This window comes from Poeciliopsis prolifica, unplaced genomic scaffold (genome assembly GCF_027474105.1).
Source record: "Poeciliopsis prolifica strain line A6 unplaced genomic scaffold, Auburn_PproV2 SCAFFOLD104, whole genome shotgun sequence".
NCBI classification, from domain to species: Eukaryota; Metazoa; Chordata; class Actinopteri; order Cyprinodontiformes; family Poeciliidae; genus Poeciliopsis; species Poeciliopsis prolifica.
Window position 1 is genome coordinate 13510 of NW_026562479.1, and position 25908 is coordinate 39417.

A 25908-nucleotide genomic window follows, 5' to 3' on the forward strand; every position below is an offset into this window, starting at 1 on the left:
GTAGGAAAGCTTTAAAAATAATATATATTGCACTTATTAGGTCAGTAATTGATTATGGGTGTGTTGTATATAATTCAGCATCAAATAGTTTATTAAAAGAAATAGATAAAATTCAATATCAGGCACTAAGAATTTGTTGCGGAGCTATGAAAACAACGCCAGTCTCAGGATTACAAGTAGAAATGGGTGAGATGCCACTGGAGCTTAGAAGGAAACAGTTAGCAGTTGTGTTTTGGGCAAATATAAAAGGACAAAAAAAAAGTTACCCTTTAAATAATATTTAACAACAATCCCAAGAAAAAGTTAAGAATAAAGATATAAAAAGTTTTGGCTGGATTATAAATAAAGAAATAGATGAAATGGGCTTAAATCAGTGTTTAATTAGTGCTGTGATGAGTATTCCTTGTGTTCCGCCTTGGATAAATAGGGAAACTGAAGTTGACTTAAGTTTACTGGAAGAAGGTAGACAAATTGAAAGGAAGAGGTGGAAGGTTATATAAGGAGGGAATATGGTGAACACTTACAAATATACACAGATGCGTCTAAAATGTTAAGTGATAGAATAGGAGTAACATTTATAATTCCTGATTTAAACATTATGGAAAATAAAAGAATAACGGATAGACTGAATGTATGTACGGGTGAGTTAATGGCTATTTTAATGGCATTAAAGTGGAGTGAGGAATTGAGAAGTAAGAAAGTTTTGATTTGCTCGGACTCGAGTAGTGCGCTGATAAGCATTATGGAGCAAGCATCAGATGCAAGACAGGACATATTGATGGACATAAATAATTCAATGTATAAAATTAAAAAAAACAGATCCAGTATCAAATTTATTTGGATTCCTGCTCATATCGGTATAATAGGAAATGAGTTGGCAGATAAATTTGCTAAGAGTGCGACTAAAAGGGATGATGTTGAACTTAAAACCAAGTTTAGCAAAAGTGAGGTCAGAAATATAAGTAAAGTGTACAATAAGGAAAAATGGCAGGAACAGTGGGAGAATGAAAGGAAGGCAAGATTTTATTATACAAAAAAAAAGTTGGGGAATGTAGAAAAGAGAATAGGTGTAAAAAAGAGGAGGATATCATATCCAGATTAAGATTTGGACATACGGGGTTAAATAGCACCTTGAAAATAATCAACAAGCACAGTACAGGGTTGTGTAGTTTTTGTGGGAATTTAGAAACGATTCAACATATTTTTTTGGAATGTACTAAATATAACCAGGAAAGAGGGATATTAGTTAGAGAGTTAAGTAAGAATAAAGTCAAATTAGATATTAGGGACTTATTACAGAAATCGTCCGGGGACGTAGTTTTTAACTATGTATTTAGATTTCTTAGAAGCACAGGTATTATGGAGAGGCTATAGAGGGTATACATCTGGTCCATACTCCAGTCCAGAAGGTGGCGGTAATGCACCTAAAAGTTGTTTGCCAACCGCCATTAAACAAGAAGAAGAAGAAGAAGAAGAAGAAGAAGAAGAAGAAGAAGAAGAAGAAGAAGAAGAAGAAGAAGAAGATAGCTACAGAAGTCGGCCACAGGAGACGGTCAGAGAAACAGCCGGAGTGAACGGCCAGAGGTGGTGGCTACGGGAGATAGCTACGTGAGACGGCTGCAGATGGAGTGGCAGATGGATCGGGCTGGCTACAGATGTTGGTTGTAGGAGGATGGAGGTGGACTGGGGGTTTGGAGATGAAGGCCTGGCCCAAGGAGTACTACTGTATCTGGATGCTGCAGAGGAGCGGGTGGCCAACTGTAAGAGTGGGGACTGCTAGGTCACCACTAAAGGGTTCGCTGGGAACCGGAGGATCGGTCGGACCAAGCCGGACGTGTGGAAACAGTAGAGGACCACGTCCCCCACATCCCCCGTTTTGGGCCAGTTAAGACTCTGTGTTGTGTATTGATCATTCCTCAGTAATGTCTCCTTTTTAACTAGTTGTCTTTTAAATAAATTATTGTATCTTTTTATCAGCTTGATTGAGTCTATGTGCACAATCCTTGCAGGTTATTTGTATAAGAAAGAGATTAAGCCTCTCAGGCATTACACAGGGACTAATGAGATGCAAGACATTATTGGGTAAAACAAACAAATATGGCAGGACAGAGGAAAAGCATTGGGAGTAATATCTGGAGTATCAACTGATTTGACGGAAGAAGAGATTAAAGGTCATGTGAAAGGAGCTCGGGTGATTAAAGTGAAGCGCTTGTTTGTTACAAGGCTAGGAGTCAAAAGTCCTAGCAAGTCAGTTATGTTATTCATAGATGTGGATAAATTGTAATGATTGGGTATGTCAGTTACACAATAAGGCAATACATCCCTCCACCAACCAGGTGATATAAATGTCAAAGGTTTGGACATACTGCTGCAGCTTGCAGAGCTAAAACCAGGTGTGCCAAGTGTGGAGGTGAGCATGAGTATGGGAAATGTTCTGAAGGAACTAAGTTAAAGTGTTGGAATTGTGGCGGGAACATAGTGCTGCATTTAAAGCATGTGGAGCTTATAAAAGAGCAGTGCAGATACAAAATGTATGAGTAAAGAAAAACGTTACCTATGCAGATGCAGTTAAAAAGGTAAGTGATTTAAATGTTAATGCTAAAAGCATTTCTGTGCCCCAAACTCAAACAACAGAGCAAATGCAAAGCCAGAGAATCCTAGGAAGTACAATGATTGTTGAGAAGAGGAAGTTTGTTGCATTTATTGTGGAAGTAATAAATTGTTCAGCACAGACAGATAGTAGAACAGAGTGAATTAAAATAACAATTAAAGCAGCAGAAAAATACTTTGAGATGGAAAACTTGTCTTTGGAGTCAATCAGTGGAGTTTTAAAAATGGGGATAAATGAAAGTCAACAATCCAGAAATGATTTGATGGTTTTATCCATAATACAGTGGAATGCTAGAAGCTTAATTGCTAATGGCCAAGATTTTAAATATTTTATTGAAAGACAGAATGTTAAACCAAATATAGTCTGTATTCAAGAAACCTGGTTAAAAGCTTCACTTGATTTTATTCTTAATGGATATGTAGCATTATGTAAAGATTGCTATATTTGTTCAGCAGGGTATTAGTTATAAAGTTTTGAACATAAATGAAGAAATAGAAGTTATAGGGGTTGAAGTATGGATTAGTAAATCAAAGTTTAATATAATTAATTTTTATAACCCTTGTAGTAAGATAAGTAGAGAAAGACTTGATAGTGTTTATGTGAAGGAAGATGAAAGAAATATTTTATGTGGAGATTTTAATGCTCATAATACATTATGGGGAAGTAAAAGAACTGATGAAAATGGGAACGTAATTGAGGAATTTATGGATGATTATAAGCTAATTTGTCTAAATGATGGAAGAGATACTAGATTTGATGTAGGACATGGAGCAGAATCTGCAATTGATCTTACTATAATATCAGATCAGATAGCAGGAATTAGCCAATGGGAAGTAATTAATGAAAACAACCTTGGAAGTGATCATTATCCTATTCTGCTTAAGTTGCATAGTTTTAAGGTAGTAACTGAAGGAAATAGGTATCCTAAATGGAGAATGAGAGAGGCTAATTGGGCAATAAGATGGCAAATGATAAACTTATTGAGATTATGTCAAATTTAAGCAATAATATTGAAGAATTAAATAGTTATAAATATAATATGTGAATCTGCAGAAAAGACCATTGGCAAATCTACTGGATTAAAGGAAAATAAAATGGTTCCTTGGTGGATCAATGAATGTAAAGAAGCTATAAAAGTTAGGAATAAAGCATTTAGAATGTTAAAATTAAATCATTCATCTAATAATTTAGTAATATACAAAAAAGCACAGTCTAAAGTTAAGAGAATAGTTAAATTATCTAAAAAGAATTATTGGAGGGTTTTTGAAGTACAACTGGAACAGAAGTTAAAGAAAACAAGATCTGGGGAATAATTAGAAAGATGGGAGGAATCAGAAGGGATTTTTCTTTAGCTATAATTAAAGATAATCAGTGTGAAGCTATCACAAACAAGGAAAAAGCAGAGATGTTTGCTAGATCCTTTGTGGAGCTGCATAGTTTAAAAAATTGATCAAAGGAAAAATTATTATGGAGATTGGAAATGATTGAAGATAATAGAGAGATTTTAGGTGTTTTAGGTAAAGATTTAACATTGTTTGAAACAAATAGAGCTTTGATTGGAGTTAAGAATTCATCCCCAGGTAAAGATGGCATATGCTATATGATGATTGAGCAGTTATCGGATGCTGCTAAAGGAGAAGTTGTAAAGTTATACAATAAAGTACGGGAACAAGGTGAATTGCCCTCTAGTTGGAAACATTCAGTCGTTGTACCAATAGTAAAGCCAGGTGAGAATGAAGTTGCGGTAAAAAGTAATAGGCCTATAGCTCTTACATCTAATTTATGTAAATTGATGGAGAGAATTATAACTAAGAGATTAATGTATGAATTAGAAAAAAGGTTTTCTATCTCCTTATGAGAGTGATTTCAGGAAGGACAACTATAGATCCAATTGTTTGTTTAGAAAATGAGATAAGAAAGGTTCAGATAAATAAATAAATTCCCCTGTCTACATTTTTTGATATTGAAAATGTCATGTTGGATTTGAGTTTCTTTACCCACATGCAGGTTCAGACATTAGACTGGAAGATTTTTGATTCAAAGATTTATTCACAGTTATTATTGAATGTATTGAGCCTAAGTTGTCCTCTGGGATCGGGAGTGGCTGGGCGGCTCAGGTACTGCTTGGAGAGGGGAGAGGTTAGTAGGAGCTGGAGTGAGAGGATCTTGACAGGGAAATGGAGGGAAAGGCTTACAGTTCATTTGATGTAGTATTGCCGTGGAGGAGGTAGGATTCGTTAGTGCAAAAGGCTCCGAGAAGGTTGCGGGGCTCGGGCGGCAGACGAGAGCGTTCAGTCCGGTTGGCAATCAGTGTTTGCGTTCGGGTGGGCGTGGTTCCTAGCTGGGTCCAGACAGTACATCCAAAATCTGAGAAAAAAACACAAAGATTGACTTAATCCTTGGTCAACATGAAGCTTGGCAAAACGTTGGGATTGACTCTGACCAACAAGTGGGACCATCGAGCGATGAATGGCTGCTCCACCGCTTCTTAAGAATCCTGCAGCCGATTTCAGAAATCCGCTTCAGGTGCGTCAGCCTGCCAGAACGCTCCCACGAAGATTGTCTATTCGGAGGAGCACTTACACCAACTTGAATCCTAACAGAAAAAGCGCACGACATGCTTTGGAAGGAGGGTTTATTAATTAAGATGGATAAAATGGGAATAAAAGGAAAAATGTTTAATTGGATTAAAGATTTTTTAAAGAATAGAACAATAGAAATAAGAGTTGGAGTAAATGATTCAAATATATATGCTATACAAAATGGAACTCCGCAAGGCATTGCTTTTTAATATAATGATTCATGATATTTTTGATCATACATATTTTAGAATTAGTAAAGCTTTATATGCAGATGATGGAGCAGTATGGGTCAGAGGAGGCAATATTAGTATTTTAAAAAATAGAATGCAATCAGCAATTAATAGGTTTGAAAGATGGTCACATGAATGGGGGTTTCATTTGTCTGTTAAGAAAACACAAATAATAAGTTTTTCAAAGAAAAGAGTTAATCCTACAGTAGATCTTAGATTATATTAGCAAAAGTTAAAGCAGGTAAATATTGTAAGGTACCTTGGCATATGGTTTGATGTAAAACTTTCATTTAAGATGCATGTACAGATGATTATTGATAAATGTAAAAAAGGCATTAATATTTTGAGATGTTTGTCAGGGAGTGATTGGGGAGCATCAAGCACATCTTTGAAAATAATATATGATGTTTTAATTTGTTCTGTGTTGGATTATGGATGTATTGTTTATAAGTCAGCTGCAAATTCTTGATTAGATTTAGATCAAATCCAAGCTAAAGCCTCAGGATCTGTTGTGGGGCTTTTAGAACGTCTCCAATTCCTGCTCTCCAGGTCATTACCGGATAAATGCCATTAGACTGAAGGCGAATGCAACTGTCAGCAAATTATTGGTTAAATTTACAATGGCATGAAGAAAATCACCCTACTAAACAAGTATTCAGAGAATGTTGGGAGTTTGGCCATAATATAAGGTGTTTTGGATGGGAAGGAAATATTTATGCAGATCAGTTGGGGACAAACAATATAGCAAGTTGTAAATCTGTAATTAAATCTAAAATTGCCCCATGGTAATTTGAAAAGGCCAATAGTACATTTAGAAACCAAAAAAATAGAATAGACATGTGGAGGTTTATATCTAATTATTCAGCATTATTTAGAAATAATGTATGGAAATATGATACAGATATATATATACAGATGCATCAAAAGAGGAAAATGGTAAAACAGGAATAGCAGTTTATGTTCCGAAACAAAAAGTTATCATAAAAAGAAGAACAACAGATAATCCATCAATGTTTTCAGCAGAAATGTTGGCAGTTATTTTGGCATTGCAGTGGCTGCTGGAGGTGAAGCCTAGTAAGGCAGATATATGTTCAGATTCAATGTCTTGTTTAATCAGTATTATATGTGGAAAATCTGATAGCCGTCAAGATCTTCTGGATGAAGTTACTTATTTGATATGTGCTATAAAGCAACAACAAATAAGTATTTAATTCACATGGGTTCCAGCACATAAAATAATTGCAGGTCATGAAAAAGTAGATAAATTGGCTAAACAAGCAGTTAAGGAGATAGAAATTGAATATAAAGTCCCACTAAGTAGAACAGAAATTAAAGTAATTATTAACGATAAAATAAATAACATGTGGCAGGAGAGATGGAATTTAGAAGAAAGAGGAAGGAATTACATAAAATACAGAAGGAGGTCATCCTGAATAACAATAATGAATAGGAGAGTTAAAAGTATGGATTAACAGGTTGAGGATTGGGCATACTAGTTTAAAATTAATAGGGAATCATCCATCAGGTGATTGTTCCTATTGCGGGGAAACAGAAGGTGTAGAAAATGTTGATTTATTGTAGGAAATATATAAAAGAGAGGAAAGAATTGGAAAGGGTGATGGGGAGATCAGTAAATATGGATAATTCAAGCACTTATTAAATATGTAAAAGATACACAATTAGCAGAGAGGATTTAGTTGGTATGTTTGTGTGAGTGTATAAGTATGTATATAATTTAGTTATTTTAAGTTTTAAAGCTAAATAAATAAAATGAATTTATGGATTACATCTCCGTCCAGTTGATGGCGGTAATGCACAAAGTTTGTAAACTACCAGAAAACGCTATAGAAGAAGAACAAGAAAAAGAGGAAGACGAAGGAGGAGGACGAAGAAGAAGAAGCAGAAGAAAAAGAAGGTAAAGCATGCTGGGTTGTAGCGGTCAACACGAACTTTTATTGACGTACAAAGCAGAGATAGTGAGAGCTGCCATAAGTACAACAATAGTGACGTAATTAAAAATGAACACTTTATATTATTATTCAGTTGAGACTCCGAGATTGGCGCCAGGGTTTTACTAACTGCAATAGACAAAAGCTAACGGTGAATGAATTCTTATGGTTGCCTAGATCAGACTGATTCTGAATAGTCGTCTTCGCTGAAGTATTCATTTGATTAGATTTGTCACTGCACAGCGGTTTTAGCAGTGCAACTGTTTTAATTGAGAAGCTCTACTGAAAACTTAAGTTTTCAGTAAAAAGTAAAGCAGGAAGAGAACAAATGTTAAGCCGAGAATTGCATGCCTTTTCTCGGGCAGCGCTGTGCATTCTCGCATATTGATGAGAGAACGGACTGAAATATGACCGAAGAGGAAACTTTTAAAGGTCTTTGTAACATTATCACATTTCTTAACCATATAGGCCTTAAAACGGTAGGTTTTATTAAGCAGATTAATTGAAATAAATGCGGTTTTTAAACCCTTCTTGAGACATATGAGTCTAACGTTTTTCAGTGTCTGATGAAATGTTCACCGAAGCTGATTTGAAATTCCCCGATTTTTCTTTCAACACCATGACAGCTTAAAACATTACAAAACAGAGGCCCATTATGTAGAACATTTTATATCACGCTTAACTGTCTAGTGTATTAATGTTGGGGAGATGCATTTTAATTTCTGAGCCTACCAATATTTGCATCCCCTGTCTATTGTCCTGCTGATATGAAACTTATAGCAGTAGCTTAGAGAACAGGTGTCATTACGTAGAAAAGGTGAAATCCCTCTTAACTCTTTATTTATTTAAGTCAGCAGGGGGTGCATTTTTTGGCATAGCAAATTATTACCTATATGCAAGCCCTATATTTTGCCCAAATATTATTCTATGGATATAGTACTTATACCAGCAGTTCATAGAATAAGTGTGATTTATATAGAAAAAGTTATTTCACTCTTAACTCTTTATTTCTCTATATTAGCAGGGGAATGCATTTTATGGCAAAGCATATTATTAGCCTGCTGATATTTGCATGCCCTGTTTTTATTTGATCTTGTGAATTCATTATATCACAACAAAGGGTAAGACCACCATCATTGTGTCAAGAAACCGCCAGCTGACACAGCTTGATGAATGTGAACTACTTAAGAGTTAGATTTGAGTAAAGTGGGGTTTTTTTATGAATATTTCTTACTGTGTTTTGAAATAATAAATGCATAAAATCAAATAGTCCACTGACAAGTGAGGAAGGTCACCAGTGGCCTTCCTCACTGGGCATGCATTTTCTGGCCAGAAAATGCATGCCCTGCAATTTGAAGATTTTGGATAGTAATGTGTTATATGAAATGTTCTAGACAATGACACATGTCCTCTGAGATACTAGAGTGACTTTCATATCTGTATGACACTTTGAGCTAAAAAAAACAGTGAAGTGGTTTAGGTCGTTCACCCTAAATCTCCTACAGTTTAGAGATTTGGTTTGTAACCCTGTCTTCAGGGTTTGGAAGAGCTCCAGCAGGCACTTCCAAACCTTGCAAATGTTTATTTTCCATCTTTTTTCTGTAGAATTTTTTTCATTCCTGATCTTTCCTCGTGGGCTTTGTTCCCTAAGCAAGGCTTGATGGTCAGTTATAATTTCTTTGATAAAATCTGATATTTTTTGCATGGTCATTCATACTACTGATTGATGCAAATGCAAACAGACTTCAGTATAAAAATTTCAAGAAACATGTGCAAGGCATTATAGACATCACACAAATGCACACTGTTTATGGGTGTAATAATGCATGAATACATTTTAAAGATATTGAGGTATCAACCCTCAATAGTAATTATGCTAATAAAAAAAAGCAAAACTACATCACATTGATTTTCTGGAGATTTGACATTTACCCTCTGTTGTAATGTGTCCTCCATTTTCACTCCATCTGGAGAGAGCAACCGAACTTAGTTGCCGTTTGCAAGAGGGCTATCAGCCTCTCATCATCTACTAAATCATCTCTCCTTGTGTTTTCTTTTAGGATGAGTTTCTCAATACTTGACTCTCCATCTCCCAACACCATCCCTTCCCCATTCCCTTCTCACTCCTGTGTGACGCACTGCCCTGAACTCGACCTGTCGATCAGATTGGCCCAGGCCCCAAACCCTGACCACATGCAACAGAAGACCTGTCAGCTAAAGAAGAGTCAACACAGTGACCAACTCCAACAAAGGCCCCACCCACGAAGGCAGACTGAAAGGAAAAGGAACATAAAGGTAGTACTGAATGCACCTTCATTTTGAGATGGCTCTCTAAGAAATAATTATAATACTGCCAAGTGCAGACAGTTTGGACTTTCAAAATTCCCATCCATCCCCAGATAGTATGTATCTAGACTCACAGAAGGCATGCTTTGGTCAAATCTGTAAAAAGAACCATACACATAAAACTTTTCCAGTTTTTGGTACATTTCAAACACAAACTTAATTAAAGCTGCTAGTAGCGTTGGAGGCCTTGCAGATCCATTGTTATGGCGATCACGGGAGCTCCAGCAACACCACCAGCTCGCCACCGTCAACACTTTTGCGCAGTTCCCGCAGCTGTTCTCCAGGTGATGTGTTGAGCAGCGCTCCCTGATAATGCACATAAAATCTGGTGCAGATCGGCCTATGTAGTAAAAAGATACAACTGTTGGAATAACTTACAGTTGTAGGCAGAATGTAGTCAAATTACAATTTAATGCTCTTGGGATCTTAACAAAGGTAAAGCCTATCAAGTTTGGTGCAAGTCATATGATGCATGTATGATTTAGCGAGAACTGTATGCACACGGTGAAGGATTAGAATTCGCCACTTAGCCACGCCCACATGCTCCAGCCAACCGACAATGTTGAGAGAAGGACTTACTATCATGTTGTTGTATTTCATCGAACACAGGTTTACATCTGCATGAACCATAGGTCAGATCACCGGGCTTACTGAGTTTTCTGGGGGAAACCCTGGATTCAGCATCATGTTCCATTTCATCAGACTCATTAACCTCTTGGACTTTTATCGACTTGGGTCATCCGATCCCACTGAGGTAAAGTGAGGTAGAGCAGCGAGGCAACGTGCAGAGGTGCCAGCGGTATGATTAGTCTGTGCATTGCCAGCTTTAAATGCATAAACTATAAACCTATCTATTACAAACATGTCCTTTAGGAATAAATCTGTTCTGCTAGTGAAATGCTCACACCAAAAGAGACACTTGCAATCCAGCTTAAAAATCAGAACAACAAAAGAATTAAGCAATTTTTAAAATGAAAAACAAAAAATGTAAATTTATTTTTAACTATTATTTTTTTAAAAACATAAACAATCAATGCTTAGCTTGATGGGGGTCTAGTACTGCATTGCGGGCCACCAGGCATATAATACACTGGCGCCAACCCTAAAGTTGTGAGGACAGCTAGGGAAATCATCTCTACTGCATCATTTGTAAACAGTACAAACAGTATCATAAAATAATCCACCCATCCATGTTTGTTTTAAACTAAGAGTTGTTTTTAAAAAAAAAAAAATTATGTACAGCACTTTGTATCAGCTGTGATTGTTTTAAAATGCTTTATAAATAAAATTGGTATGGTATCAATCGTCTGCCGCTTATCTGGGGTCGGGTTGTGGGGGTAGCAGCTTCAGAAGGGAGGCCCAGACTTCCCTCTCCCCAGCCACTTCTTCCAGCTCCTCCGTGGGAACCCTGAGGCGTTCCCTTGCCAGCTGGGAGACATAATTCCTCCAGTGTGTCCTGGGTCTTTCCCTCCTCCCGGTGGGACGTGCGCAAAACACCTCACCAGGGAGGCGTCCAGGAGGCATCCTGACCAGATGCCCGAGCCACCTCAACTGGGTCCTCTTGATGTGGAGGAGCAGCGGCTCTACTCTGAGTCCCTTCGGAATGACCGAGCTTCTCACCCTATCTCTAAGGAAGAGCCCAGCCACCCCACGGAGGAAACCCATTTCGGCCGCATGTGTCCGAGATCTTGTTCTTTTGGTCATGACCCAAAACTCATGGCCATAGATGAGGGTAGGAACGTAGATCGACCGGTAACTCAAGAGCTTCGCTTTTTGACTCAGCTTTCTCTTCACCACGACGGACCGGTACAGGGCCCGCTTCACGGCGGACGCTGCGCCAATCTGCCTGTCAATCTCCCGCTCCCTTCTTCCCTCATTCGTGAACAAGATCCCGAGATACTTGAACTCCTCCACTGTATGGGGCAGGACATCCCCCTCGACCCGGAGAAGGCACTCTACCCTTTTCCCGCTCAAGATCATAGTCTTGGACTTGGAGGAACTGGTCCTCATCCCGGCCGCTTCACACTCGGCTGCGAACCGCTCCAGCGAGAGCTGCAGATTACGTCCCAATGAAGCCAATAAGACCACATCATCCGCAAAAAGCAGAGATGCAATCCTAAGGCCACCAAAACGGATCCCCTCAACACCTTGGCTACGCCTAGAAATTCTGTCCATAAAAGTAATGAACAGAATCGGTGACAAAGGGCAGCCCTGTCGGAGTCCAACCCTCACTCGACTCTCCAAGACCCCCGAATAGACCTTGCCAGGGAGGCTTAAGAGTGCGATCCCTCTATAATTGGAGCACATCCTCCGGTCCCCCTTTTTAAACAGGGGGACCAACACCCCAGTTTGCTAATCCAGGGGTACTACTCCCGATGTCCATGCGATATTACAGAGTCGCGCCAACCAACACAACCCTACAACATCCAGTTGCTTCCAGAGTCCCACAGGCCAAAAAGGCCCGATAGGACTCCGGGCAAATCTCATCCACCCTCGGGGCACTGCCACCGAGGAGCTTTTTAACCACCTCGTCGACCTCATCCCCAGAGATTGGAGAACCCAACCCAGAGTCCCCAGGCTCAGCTTCCTCAATGGAAGGCATGTTGGTCGGATTGAGGAGGTCTTCCGGCCCACAACTTCCCGAGTCGAGGTCAGCAGCACACCATCCCCACTGTAAACAGTGTTGGTGCAACACTGCTTCCCCCTCCTGAGACACCGGATGGTGGACCAGAATCGCCTCGAATCCTTGCGGAAGTCTTTCTCCATGGCCTCTCCGAATTCCTCCCAGACTCGAGTTTTTGCCTCAGCAACCACCCGAGCCACTTCGCCTGCCTGTACCCATCAGTTGCTTCCAGAGTCCCACAGGCCAAAAAGGCCCAATAGGACTCCTTCTTTAGCCTTACAGCATCCCTCACCAAAGGTGTCCACCAGCGAGTTCGAGGTTTGCCTCCAACCCGTGGTCGCAAGCTGTGGAGCTTGCGACCACAGCTCCGATATGCCGCCTCGACAATGGAGGCATGGAGCATGGTCCACTCTGACTCAATGTCCCCTTCCTCCCCCAGGATGTGTTTGAAGCTCTGCCGGAGATGGGAGTTAAAGCTCCGTCTCACAGGGGACTCCGCCAGACGTTCCCAGTAGACCCTCACAACTCGTTTGGGCCTGCCAGGCTGACCATCATCCTCCCCCACCACCGGAGCCAACTCATCACCAGCTCTGAGAGGTGTGGAGTGGACAACTGTACACCTCTCTTCACCTGAGTGTCCAAGACATACTGCTCCAGATCCGATGAAACGATGACAAAGTCGATCATCGAACTGTGGCCTAGGGTGTCCTGGTGCCAAGTGCACATATGGACACCCTTATGCCTGAACATGGTGTTCGTTATGGACAATCCTTGACGAGCACAGAAGTCCAACAACAGAGCACCACTCGAGTTCAGATTGGGGGAGCGTTCCTCCCAACCACGCCCCTCCAGGTCTCACTGTCATTCTCCACATGAGCGTTGAAGTCCCCCAGAACAACGAGACCTCTCTAAGGTCTCCAAAAAGGGTGGGTAGACTGAACTGTGGTTCGGCCCGTAAGCACAAACGACAGTCAGAAACCGTCCGTAGGCGGAGGGAGGCTACCCTCTCATTCTCCAGGGTAAACCCCAGCGTACAGGTGCCGAGATGGGGAGCAACAAGTATGCCCACCTCTGCCTGACTCCTCTCATCGTGGGCAACTCCAGAGTGGAAGTACATCCAGCCCCTCTCAAGGAGACTGGTTCCAGAACCAGAGGCATGCTTCGAGGCAAGACTGACTATTTCTAGCCGGAACCTCTCAGCCTCACACACCAGCTCTGGCTCCTTTCCCACAAGAGAGGTGACTTTCCACATCCCAAGAGCCAGCTTTGCAACCAAGGATTGGACCACCAGGACCCCCTCCCTCGGCCACCACCCATCACACACTGCACCCAACCCCTTTGGCCCCTCTCATCGGTGGTGGGCCCATGGGAGGGAGGACCTATGTCTCCTCTTCAGGCTGGGCCCAGCCGGGCTCCATGGATAAAAGCCCGGCCACCAGGCGCTCGCCAACGTGCCCCACCTCCAGGCCTGGCTCCTGGGTGGGGCCCCGGTGACCCGCGTCTGGGCGAGGGAACACAAGATCTAAAGTTGCCATTCATCATTAGGGTCTGCAGGCGGCTGCACTTTGTCTGGTCCCTCACCTAGGACCTGTCTGCCTTGGGTGACCCTACCAGGGGCATGAAACCCCAGACAGCATAGTTCTTAGGATCATTGGGACGCTCAAACCCCTCCACCACAGTAAGGTGGGAGCCCGAGGAGGAGTGAAAGTCTGCAGAATAATTCAGGCTCGGCCAGTTACTAAAGATACCTTCCAGCCTCACCATGGCTTGTTCTCCCTGCTGCCCTCTGAGAAAAGGTTGAGCAACTTGTATTCTACAGCAGCTTCATCTACTAAGTTCCATTAATCCTTTTATTGTATATATTTATATTGATACTTTTTTCTCTTAATTATTTTATTATTGGAGCCTTGCGACTACATTTTTCTCAATATGTACCTTTTTAAATGTGAAGTTGAATGACAGAGTTTTGAGTGTCTGTGTGTGTATGCTTATGAGCGTCTCTGCATGGCCTAGTGCCGCATGGCAGCACTGTAATCCTAATTTGTTGTATGTTTTTCATGTATGCGTGTATATTTCTGTACAGGTGTGTTTTGAAGAGCCAGAGGCTGTTAGAGTAGCACCAGATCGATGCATTGTTCCTCATCAGCACCATCTTAGAGGACAGAGAGGGAGCTCAAAATATCGCCATGGTAACTAGTAATAAGTTCTACATAATTTTGTATAAGTTATAAGTTTAAACAGCTTTACTATATCTATGCCACATAACTTGTGAAAAAAGCAGGTTTTACAGTTCTTCGTCAAATAGTGTTTGAGTTTTAAATATTATTCACTGTTTAAAATAGTCATTATAAATCAATCAATAAATATATAACGTTGCATTCAAAAGGTAATTATTTTTAGCAACAATTGCTTAATTAATTCACATTAAAGCAGCATAATATTTTTGTGATTGGAGCTTTATTAATATAAGTATTAGATATTAGATTAGAAATGTCAGACTCCTCTCCCAGCCACACAATCACTAATCTATGTTTTTCTGTGGTCAGTTGGAAGATGTTCTATGGAGCCTCCTGCTGCAGGACTTGACTGGACCCCAGGTTGTCTTGGCAATGCAGAGCTGAATTCCACTCTGCCCCTGAAGGTGGAGCTTCTGTCACTTCAGGTTCAGGCTCTTCTCCATATTCATCCATGTTTTCACAAAGATGATCTGTTTTATCTGCTTGTGCGTCTGATTTTCTTATTTAAAAAATAAGCTTCAGTGCATTATAAAAGTTCTCAAGTACTTAACGTTTTCCACATTTTTCCACAACCAGAAACTTGAATCAGAATTTTATGTGACATTCCTACACAAAACTACAGAATTATAAAATGGAAGAAAAAAATTACACACTGTTTTCTCATTTGTATCAAGCAACACAGGACTTTTTTTCTGACCATAAATGTTTTACCTGGCCTGGCATAGACTCAGGGGTTTGATTTATTTTTTTTAATTAACAATAAAGATAATGCCCTTCACTGAAATGTCCAGTGGAGAAAAAAAATCCTGAACAAAAACACAAACAAGTTTCAATATGAATGTTGATCAACATTATAGCCATGCATTGATCAATGGCCCAGTCCAAATGCTTGCACTTCCACCCGTGTGTCCTTCAAGGTTTTCAATTCATCACTCCATGTGATGTTTTGAATTAAAAAGCGGGAATATGGCAATGCTTTTTTTGTTGTTGTTGTCCTTATTGAAAATTTTAAAACTATAATAAGGCACACATCAGTAACTAAATTTTTTTTGTGGGTGCTTTTGTATAAGGAGGTGTTGGAGGGTGGGACCTGTGCACTGGTGCGTAATTGGCATCATCACCACTGCCATGGAGAAGAATCCCTTTTGAAACCTGCAATCTATCCATAACTTTAGAACCTCCACTGAAGAGATTTCTGGAACACAATCTAAACTGGCCGAGACCCACTTCTCATCCTACAGATATCTGATTACCTGCTCGCCCTCTTTCGACTATCCCATCTGCACCCCCCAGAGAATCCTCCAACCGTCAGACCCCGGACCAGACACCTCTTTGCCCCGTAAGCTTTCCCGACCTCATGAAGAGCATCCCAGTGGATGCTCCTCACCTCTCCCAGTAAGCTCATTCCTGAACTTTGTTTGATTCAGTTCAACATTCCTCTCACTTCTCCTTTCCCTGCCTTCAGCACGAAAACGATTCTAATCCAGTGGCCCCCCAAGACAAACCACGCCAATTATTTATGTTTGAACAAATAAACTTTATGCACTTGAGTCATTTTCCATCTCCTATTTGTGTTTCTGCATATGGGTCAAGCGTGTAGCTTCTGTTATGACAGAACACTCAAGCCTGACCCAGCAGATATACTTAGTTTCGTTCACTTTGGCTGAACAAAACTCACTCATCCAATCTCATGATGCAGCTTTAAGAATTCTTGGAAACCAGCAGAGTGAAACCAACCAGCGTTCAGATAACCTGCTAACCTTTTACAAAAGGGTTCTTCAACAGGACGCTGCTGCCGCTCCAGTTGCTCCTGATCCAGCTCCAGATCTCATACCCGTAGTCCAACCCGGGTTTTTGAAAATCCGTCCACCCAACCCAGAGAAATACTCAGGTGAAGTTTATCGATGTGGATTTCTGTTACAATGTCCCCTAGATTTCAACCACTCCCCACGGAGTTTTTTTCATGATGGTGCAAAAATCTCCATCATCTCTCACCTGACAGGAAGAGCTCTGGAATGGGCAAAAGCCAGATTTAAAGGTCCAACCAGCTATGGTTGCTCATTTCACAAATTCTTTGTTCAGTTTAAACAAACCTTCAATCAAGATCCTGATAACAGTTCTAGTTCTAGAGGTCTACTGACAATCAAACAAGGTCCTAGATCTGTGGCTGACTTTACTGTTTATTTCAGGATCAACGCAGCCTCCGGTTTGAACGAGCCGGCCCTGAAAAGTATGTTTTTTCACGCACTTAATGAGTCACTAAAAGACAAATTGGCCACCACAGATGAACCAAGTACTTTGAATGACTTAATTTTCCTGGCAATCTGTTTAGAGAATCGTATAAGGGATTGACATAAAGAAAAGATGAGGAAGAATCCCCCAGTGTGGGTTGCTCTCTTCCCTGTTTCCCCTCCTACTCACTCTCCACTTCCTTCTCAGACTTCATCAGAACCAGAACCCCTGCAGATTGGGCGAGCTCGACTGACCCCTGAGGAACGTCAAAAGAGGATCAGTTCCCATTTGTGTTTATACTGCGGATCACCAGGCCATTACATTGCCATTTGTCCAACTTGATCAAAAGCCCAGACCCGTCAGTAGATGTGAGGAGGCTAGCGGGCCAGTTAAAACACAAAGAAAGTTCTCCTCAACTTCTTCTTCCTGCCACTCTGTTTATCAGAAATAAATCTCTCAGTTTATCTGTGCTCATTGATTCCGGTTGCGAGCAAGATCTCTCAGACTCCACCTTGGTTAAACAGATGGCGACTGAAACTATTCCCCTCCCGGTTCCACTTCATGTTTCCGGTTCCACTTCATGATTACCGCAAATAATCCACAAGACCGAATCGCTACGATTGGTCATTGGCAACCACTGCGAACTAATTTCCTTTTTCGTTTTTCCTTCAGCTAATTCTACTGTAGTTCTGGGATTTAGTTGGCTTCAGAAACATAACCCTCATATAAACTGGGTAGATTGACATATTGAATCCTGGTCTCCTGTCACTCTGACTGTCTCCGCTCCTCAGTTCCACCGAGTTCCCCGCCGGCAGTTTCACAAGAGGCAGACCCTCCCAACATGACTGCAGAGTATCCCGATTTAGCACCAGTCTTCAGCAAAACAAAAGTACTGTCATTACTCCCTCATCGACCTTACGATTGAACCATGGACTTCCTCCACAGAGCCCCACTGCCCTCCAGCCATCTCAGTAATATCTTCCGACCTGAACGTGAGGCCATGGAGGCCTTAAAGACATTAAAGCCTCTTTGGTGGCAGGAATCATCCGTCCCTCATCCTCTCCTTTTGGAGCGGGATTTCTTTGTTGGCAAAAAGGATGGCTCATTTAGACCTTGCATTAATTACCGTGGTTTGAACCAGATTACTGTTAAAAATAAATACCCCTTGCCTCTTCTCTCCTACCCAGTTCATGGCGCCACGTTTTTACTAAACTCAACCTGCGTAATGCTCATCACTTTCTCCACATCTGCCCGGGGGGTGAATGGAAAACAGCATTCAAAACTCCCTTAGATCATTTTGAGTATTTAGTTATTCCTTACAGGCTAATCCAATGCCCCAGCATTTTTTCAAGCCCTAGTTAATCATGTTCTCCGAGATTTTCGAAACTTTTTCGTCTTTCTCTATCTCGATGATATACTCATTTTTCCAGAAACCTCACAGAACATAATAGACACGTCCGGATGGTCCTTCAATGCCTTTTAGAAAATAAGCTCTTTGTAAAGGCCAAGAAATGGGAATTCCACCAACAATCTGTGACATTCTTAGAATTCATACTTGAGGGCGGGCAGGTCCGACCAACAACAGAAAAAATAAAAGCGGTTTTGGAGTGGCCGGTGCCGCAGACCTGCAAACAACTACAGAGTGTTTTTGGGCTTTGCTAATTTCTACAGCCGTTTAATTCGTAATTACGGCCAAAGAGCCTTGCCCCTTACCACTCTCACTTCCACTAAGAGACTGTTCAAATGGACTTCCAAAGCTGAGAGGGCTTTTCTCCTCCTTAAGTCTCTGTTTGCTGATGCACCTGTTCTCATACAACCAGACCCTAATAAACTGTTTATCGTGGAGGTGGACGCCTCCGAGACGTGCTTTCACAATTTTCCGACTCTGACTACAAAACTCATCCCTGTGCAGTTTTCTCTCGTAGACTGTCCTGCGGAATGCAACTACGATGTGGGCGATCGTGAGTTGCTGGCCATCAAGCTGGGTCTGGAGGAGTAGCAGCATTGGCTGGAGGGCGCTGAACATCCACTGCTGGTCTGGACGGATCATAAGAACTTGTCTTACCTCCAGTCTGCCAAACAACCCAATCCCTGTCAGACCTGCTCCAGAAATATAAAACCAGAGGCCTTGTCCTGATTGTATTCGTCGGACGACTCAGAAAAACCCCTGACCGCTATCCTTTCTTCTACCTGCACCGTTGCTTTCATGACCAGGGAGATGGAAGACATAATTTGTCAAGCTCAGCAAACTGAACCGGATCCGGATTTTTGTACCGTCTACTGTCCAAGCCCGCCTCATCCTTTGGTTACATACAGCTAAATTCGCTGCACACCCAGGAATTAGTCGTACCACAGCCCTCATAAATTGCCGCTTCTGGTGCCCATCCTTACATACAGATGTGAAAGAATATGTTCTCGCCTGTTCCATCTGTGCCAGAAACAAGCCATCACGTCAGCCACCAGCCGGTCTTCTCCAGCAGTTACCCATACCCAAACGTCCTTGGTCACTCATCTCCATTGATTTTGTTACAGGACTCCCCATTTCCAGAGGTATGACCACCATCTTCACTGTCAGTGATCGTTTTTCTAAATCCTGCCACCTCATCCCTCTCAGAAAACTCCCCACAGCCTCTCAGACTGCGCAACTCCTCATTAAGCATGTTTTTCGACTTCATGGCATACCTCAGGAGATCCTGTCGGACCATGGACCCCAGTTCACGTCTCAAGTTTGGAGACAATTCTGCTCTGCTCTGGGAACGTTATTTTGAACTAGAGACCCCTTGCAACATGATGTCATCCATGAATGTTCCCACCCCCAATTCCCTGCTCGACTTTTCATATATGCAAGTTCCATGTATGAAAGGGATGCAGTGCTTTGCTATGAATTATATACACTATAACGAGATAACAAGGCCAGAAAAAAGTTTTAATAAAAAAAATTAAAAATAACAAGGGAGAAGGCAGCAGGTCAGATTTAATTCACTGTAACCACAAATCAATGGCAGCCCTGAGTTTGTTTATCTGGAACGAGACGGTCCAATCTGGGAGTGATGGGGAAAAATGACTAATAATAATAAAGAATAAAAACAAACAAGATCTCAAGAGTAATTACTAAGAACCAATATATTTTACAGACCAAAACAGTAAAGAGCTTATCACTTATTTATTTTTGATTTGTTTAAATGCTATAGGCATTCACACTATTGATTTGCATAATAAATATGTTACTAGAGCATAGAAAATGGGACATAACAGATCTGTGTAGGAGAAAAATATGCTGGACACAAGCCGAGTAGAGTTTTTAAATCAGGATTGTGTCTTTGTGCACTTAAAGGAGGCCATTCAGCTTTAATTTATACTTCTTGGTTGCTATTGAGCCATTTTGACCATCATAAGTTGAAAAATTTGTGATACATCGCGTATACTCAATACATCGCCCAGCCCTGTTCTCAGGGTAGAGTGAAAGACAAGTGATGTCAGTTTTCCTTATGATTTTATTACATTTTTTGTCTATAAAATACCAGCCAATCAGATCTGGGTTTTTTTGGAGTAAAAGCTGACCTTGTAATCATACCTTCACCGTAATTGGCTGGATTATAGAGAAATTGCATTTAGGACACTGCTAAATTGAATGTAGGTACATTTTAATGTATAATTTTTAACTAAATAAAATTTGACAAAAGTTGCCATCTTGGAAATATGGCAATGTTCACTGAGCAATTTTTGTTTGTGCAAATATTGTGGAATGTTGCTCTGTATTTAACAAGTCATAACAGAGCACATTTTAATAGCCAAATAGATCCTGCAATGTCTTTGGAAAGCAAAAATACATATATACTGTACATTGATTTAATGTTATAGTTGCAATTTTTAGTAGAACAATTACCAAAGTAACTGGTTTTGCCATCATGGATGTTGAATTAAAGGTCAGAGGCGTCCCAATTCTATCATTTCTGCATGCTTTGAACGTATATGCACTTGAAACCTTATGTTCACTCCAACTGAGTACACACTTCATAGAGTATAGGGTGTTGTGTGAGTATTGGGACTGGGCCTATAAGTCAATGCATAATTTTGTTAAAGTTATTATCAGAGTTATTAATATTAACTGTTACATCAAGTAAAGTGAAAAAGTAGCACCAGTTATAAAGATGTCATTAAGTGTTATTACACTGTCAACTGCAATAATAAGAAAATACTTTTACTTTGTATCCAAAGTCAATACTTTGAATAAAAGTATTAACTGTTCTTCCTCAGAGGGTTTAACTTCTGGTTCAGCATAGTCTAATTCCGACATATTGATTAAATAGCTAAGTCAGAAATACTTTTTCTTTAACTTAAGAAAATAGGTTGTTTCAAAAGTTTAAACTTTTTTGCTCTGATTGTGTCCGCCATCTCCTTCGTTGTAGCATTCCTGTAATGCTCTAAAAACAGGGAGATTTTCTTGTCTTTGTTTCCAGGAAGCAGCTCTTTGAAGGTGTCTGGAAATGCTCAGAAATGATAGGTGTTCTTGCAATGGTGTTGTGGTCAACGATAATCATGGTGAAAGTCTTGTCATGAATTTAAACTTGGTGAATCTCTTCAAGACATTCTCATAGTGGGTGATGATTACATAATCCACTGTGGTCACTTCAAAGAGAAACAAAAATAAATGAGCAAAAAACAATGCAATTTTTATTCAGCATTTATGTAATAATTACCAATTCAAGAATGTCCCTTGCTGCACACTCTCAGAATTGTTCTAAAGAGCAATACAATCATTTCTTAGTACAAGTAGCATCATGACTAGATCTGAACAAAATTATGCTGATCAAATATTTGTTTGGCAGAAGTTTGTAGAACCTGCCACTGTTATTCAGAATTCTTCATTTCATATATAGTTTTAGGCACTTGAGTGTATCTTTTCATTTGATGAGCATTCAAAATTATTTCCAACCAGATACTCTGCCTTGTGGATGTTTGCAAGAAGTTTGATGTTTGATAACAATTAGTTGTCTAAAACGTAACTTATTAACTCAGCTGGTGAATGTTGATTCCTGCTCCCCTTTCCGCACTTACCTGTCCCCTCCCACCCACTTCACCTGGAGAAAATAGTAACATAAAAATGACTTACCTAATTTTCTTGGGCAATGTTTCATCTGCCTCTCACTCTTTGGTCAAACATGAACTTCTATGTCTTGTGCCTAGTACTCATTAGCACCCTCCACATGCATAGCATGTCTTCAGTAGCAGGCATGTGCAGAGGAGGGGCGAAAAGGGCTTGAGCCCCAGCCCCTTTAATCTCTGATGCCCCTAGTGCCTTTTTTGAGTTTTTTTTCCCGATGTCTTATTATTATTTTTTTGATGTTTTATTTTTTTTTATCTGTATGTCCCTCGGCAATAATATTTAGCTAAATTTAATAATTTAGCACAATAAATCAGTCTGGCTTTCCTCAGTCTTATGACTCTCAGTTTCTCTGCCTTGCAATAACGGGAGGGAGACCAGGTTTATTGGTCGAGTTTAAAATCAGTCACTGGTTATTGGTTATTTGCTGTGATGTATTTGTGAACAAACCCAACTCAAACACAGATTACGCCATATTGTAGCTATGGTAACACAACAATCAAACTATCAAGATGATTCTTTAAACTTTTGCAAAGTAAACTTCCTAATTAAATCCTACATATAATTTTTTTCTCAGCTGAATGTATTGCATAAAATTTAATGACATTGTCGTTCTCTATAAATGATGCTACCTATAGGTTTAGATCTATGGTCTGTGTTACAACTGGACCATTTCTTGGGGCTCCCCCTGAATGGCCCCTACCAGCAGCTTCTGAGTTGTCTTTGCCTTGATATCTCAATCTTACAATTCTAGATCTCAGAGATGCTTACATCAAACATTATATAGAGTTAAACCCCTTTGAGCTTTTGGATCTAAAAATCAGTCTGCAGCCAAGTTGTAGAAGTTAAATAGATATTATTAGGGCTTAATTAGTAAAATGGCAGCAAATTTGCTTATTTTACTTCATAATCTTTGACCTTCTCTCCGATGGTTTAACAGCTACTGTCTCAGATCAACTCAACCCTCCAGGTCTGTCAGCACCAGAAACAGCAACATTGTACCTGTCGGGGAAAATATACTACAATTGCTTTGCATTGTTCCCGCATGATCGGAATGATATCGCAGGATCCAATTAAATTCTTGATTAATATGGCTTTGCTGCTATGTTGTAGGGTGTTTTAAGATCTAGTTCAATGTGTCCTTTTTTAACTTTGAACCCCTGACCCCCAAAGGTCGCTACACGGCCCTATTCAGTAGCATCCTTTGTTCCCGCCCCACTATGTGTCCAGAGGCTAAAATGAGTCTTCATGTGGTTAAAGTTGGGAAACACCATGTCACCTCATGGCGACAGCCCAGCTGTTAAATGAAACACATAAAGGGTAAAAGCTACTACTAAAAAAGTAGCTTTTAATTTGCTAATTAAAATTGGAGGGAAAAAGCTTCAGCTCCATTAACTTACAGCATGGTAGCATTGGCTTGAATTGCTCATAGTATTGGAGAATTGTGAGGCGCAAAACTCTCAAATATATAGATACACAAAACAAACCACACAGACGAGTTCTTACTGCCAGCCACGACGGGTCGGGAGATTTATTTACACATTCTACCACGGATAAAACATTGTTTCTCAAGTTCTCAAAGTCTCAAACAAAATCTTCAGAAAATCTCCAAAAAATCTCAACCGTTCTTTGTCTACAGACATTCTTATAGCTTCCAATGACGTCGGTTTGCGTCAAGATTCTGGCTGCCCATTCACTGAGTGTGTGTTGGAGTTTCCACGAATTTCTTACTGACCTCATCTGAACATCTGCTCCATCTCAGAACTGCAAAACAAGTCAATTAATAATAATTGTTGTTCTTATCTATCTAAACAGCTTACTTTCCAACCCGAGTTTTGTTCCAACATTTTGTACTTTCCAGATAAAATCAGGTCAGATCGACCTTTTTGGCGCCAGAAATCTTTTCCCTCAAAAACAATTCTTTGGAAGTATTTCTGCTCTAACAATAGCTAACCTTACAAAGAAAGATATATAGTCTATGTTTTTTTTTTCTCAAAGAAAATCAGACACATATCTCACATGGAATAGGTGAAACACTTCGGCTTCATTTTAAACAGGTCTGGCCATTATAACTTGTGCTAGATAAGCCAACGCGATGGAAAACGTTTTCTTCACTAATAGATTGCACGCCTGTTGGTGCACTCTCACTGATGGAGATGGCATGATGCACTAAGACATTTTTGTCTTAGTGTCAAGTTTACATAAAAAACATTTAAAACAATCTCAACTTTGGATAGCACTTAATGAGATTGGTATAACTGTTTCTACTGGTTTCACTTTACTTGAGGTAAAAGTTAATTACTGTTATTATGGCATTTCATTGTATAATAACTCTTAATAACATGTTTATAACTGGTGCTACTCATTTCACTTTACTTAAGGTAAGCGTTAATATTAATGACTGGTCTTACAGTATTTGACAGTATAATGACACTTAGTTATTATTGGTTCTACTTGTTTGACTTTATTTCAGGTAAGAGGAAATATTAATGAATATGTTATCAAAGCTTTTGACAGTGTAATAACGCTTAATGAGGTCTGTAACTAGTCCAATCTGTAAGATAATACATTAATGACATAATTACTTGTTATTGTCACAGTTAAGACTCATAACAAATCATGTTTTGTATCTTTGTGTAGTGATATACAGAGATGCATAACATTTAAAATTGATAACTGTAATGACATATTTATGACAGATGATGATTGTTGTTCAATGTCAAGTTGTCATAACGAGAACTTATTCTTCTTATGACAATTTGACATAAGTTGTCATAAGTATATTGTCATGACAAAGATATGACATATCTGTTATGTCAATTTTTCATAACAGATATTTTTTATCATGTTTAATATTTACTGACTGACAGTTAAAGACAGTCATAAATATTCACAAAGACTTCTTCATATTTACGACAAGTGTTACATCATATTCATGACTGTCTTGTCAGTCTTATGGATAAGATAAAGTGTTACAGAATAATGTATACTTGCCTGGGTTCTGAAGGCAACATGTGCAGTAATGGCTGCTAACAATGTTACGTGGACTGATAATCCCTTTATTCAGGGTTTTTGCTTATCCTGCTTTCTGAAATGGGGCCCTGGTAGTTTCTTGCCATATGTTCTCATCCGTTCTGATCCTCGAATATACTAGAAGTTCAAGAATGAGCAGATAACCATGTGAGCCTGTTCCTTGTCCTCCAGGAAATGGAGTTTAATTCCAAGAAAGCCCTTCAACAGACTCTGCTGAAATCCAAAAGGACCAAGACTTTGATCAATGCCAGAGCAATTGAAGGTAACTTACACACATAGGGTTTATCAGAGTCCCTATTGTCCTCATTCTTGCTGCTTGGGTAAAGCTGAAACTAAAGGATTGAGAATTCAGATGTTTGCTTCTCTTGCTGTCTGCAGTGGTGAATGTTTCTCCCTCTCAACACCTCTTCAACTCTCTGGTGAGCGTCAGTGTGGAGGAGGATGAGTTGCTAAGCCAGGTGCTGCAGGCCAAGCTCATTTTAGCCCCACTGCCTTCCCATCATTACAAGTCAGCAGAGAGCCCCTCTCTCAACTTTTTTATCACCTCTGAACTGTTCAGAAAGAAACCTCTCCAACAAGAAGAGGAGCCAGCCAAGTGTAAACCTTCCCCAATGGCAAGCCCGGCACACTCTACCTTTGACCTCTACAGGAGACAGAGATGCTGGGAGGCCATACCCTGACATACACATTAGAGATTTTCATCTATGAATGTAACCTATATCTATTCTTTATGTTGTATCACAAAGGGTTTGGCTTTATATTCACTCATGCATTTAGCCTCAAGGGCAACCACGTTTGATGCTGTATTTATTTCTAATATTCTATGTTGAAGGCTTTAAAATTAGTTTTTGGATTTCTCTGTGGGAAAAAGTCATCATTTAACCAATTGTGGTGCTTGTAAATTATTTTTCTGAGATCTATTTAATTGTTTTATTTTCAGATAAACAAGGTTCTGAAGGTC

At 40.1% G+C, this 25908-nt stretch overlaps 1 protein-coding gene across 2 annotated transcripts; it reads left to right on the forward strand.

Moving 5' to 3' along the window:
- Positions 1 to 1471: 1471 nt before the first annotated feature.
- LOC129354130 (uncharacterized) lies at positions 1472 to 25908 on the forward strand. Of its 2 annotated transcripts, none has more exons than XM_055023621.1 (6): positions 1472 to 7338; positions 9433 to 9667; positions 14425 to 14530; positions 14888 to 15003; positions 25119 to 25209; positions 25326 to 25908. In XM_055023621.1, exons 1-6 carry the CDS (start codon positions 7202 to 7204, stop codon positions 25625 to 25627), a joined length of 987 nt encoding a protein of 328 aa, XP_054879596.1. In that variant the 5' UTR covers positions 1472 to 7201; the 3' UTR covers positions 25628 to 25908. The 2 variants fall into 2 exon arrangements, with proteins under 2 accessions (XP_054879596.1, XP_054879597.1); XM_055023622.1 differs by lacking the exon at positions 1472 to 7338 and adding an exon at positions 10328 to 10472 and having other exon boundaries at positions 9580 to 9667.

Bases quoted from the DNA above. Each gene is read 5' to 3' on its own strand.
- LOC129354130 (XM_055023621.1), top strand. From the start codon at position 7,202: ATGGATTACATCTCCGTCCAGTTGATGGCGGTAATGCACAAAGTTTGT. The intron at 9,668-14,424 runs GTAGTACTGAAT...ATTTCTGTACAG, and splicing joins AAAGGAAAAGGAACATAAAG to GTGTGTTTTGAAGAGCCAGA. The intron at 14,531-14,887 runs GTAACTAGTAAT...TTCTGTGGTCAG, and splicing joins GAGCTCAAAATATCGCCATG to TTGGAAGATGTTCTATGGAG.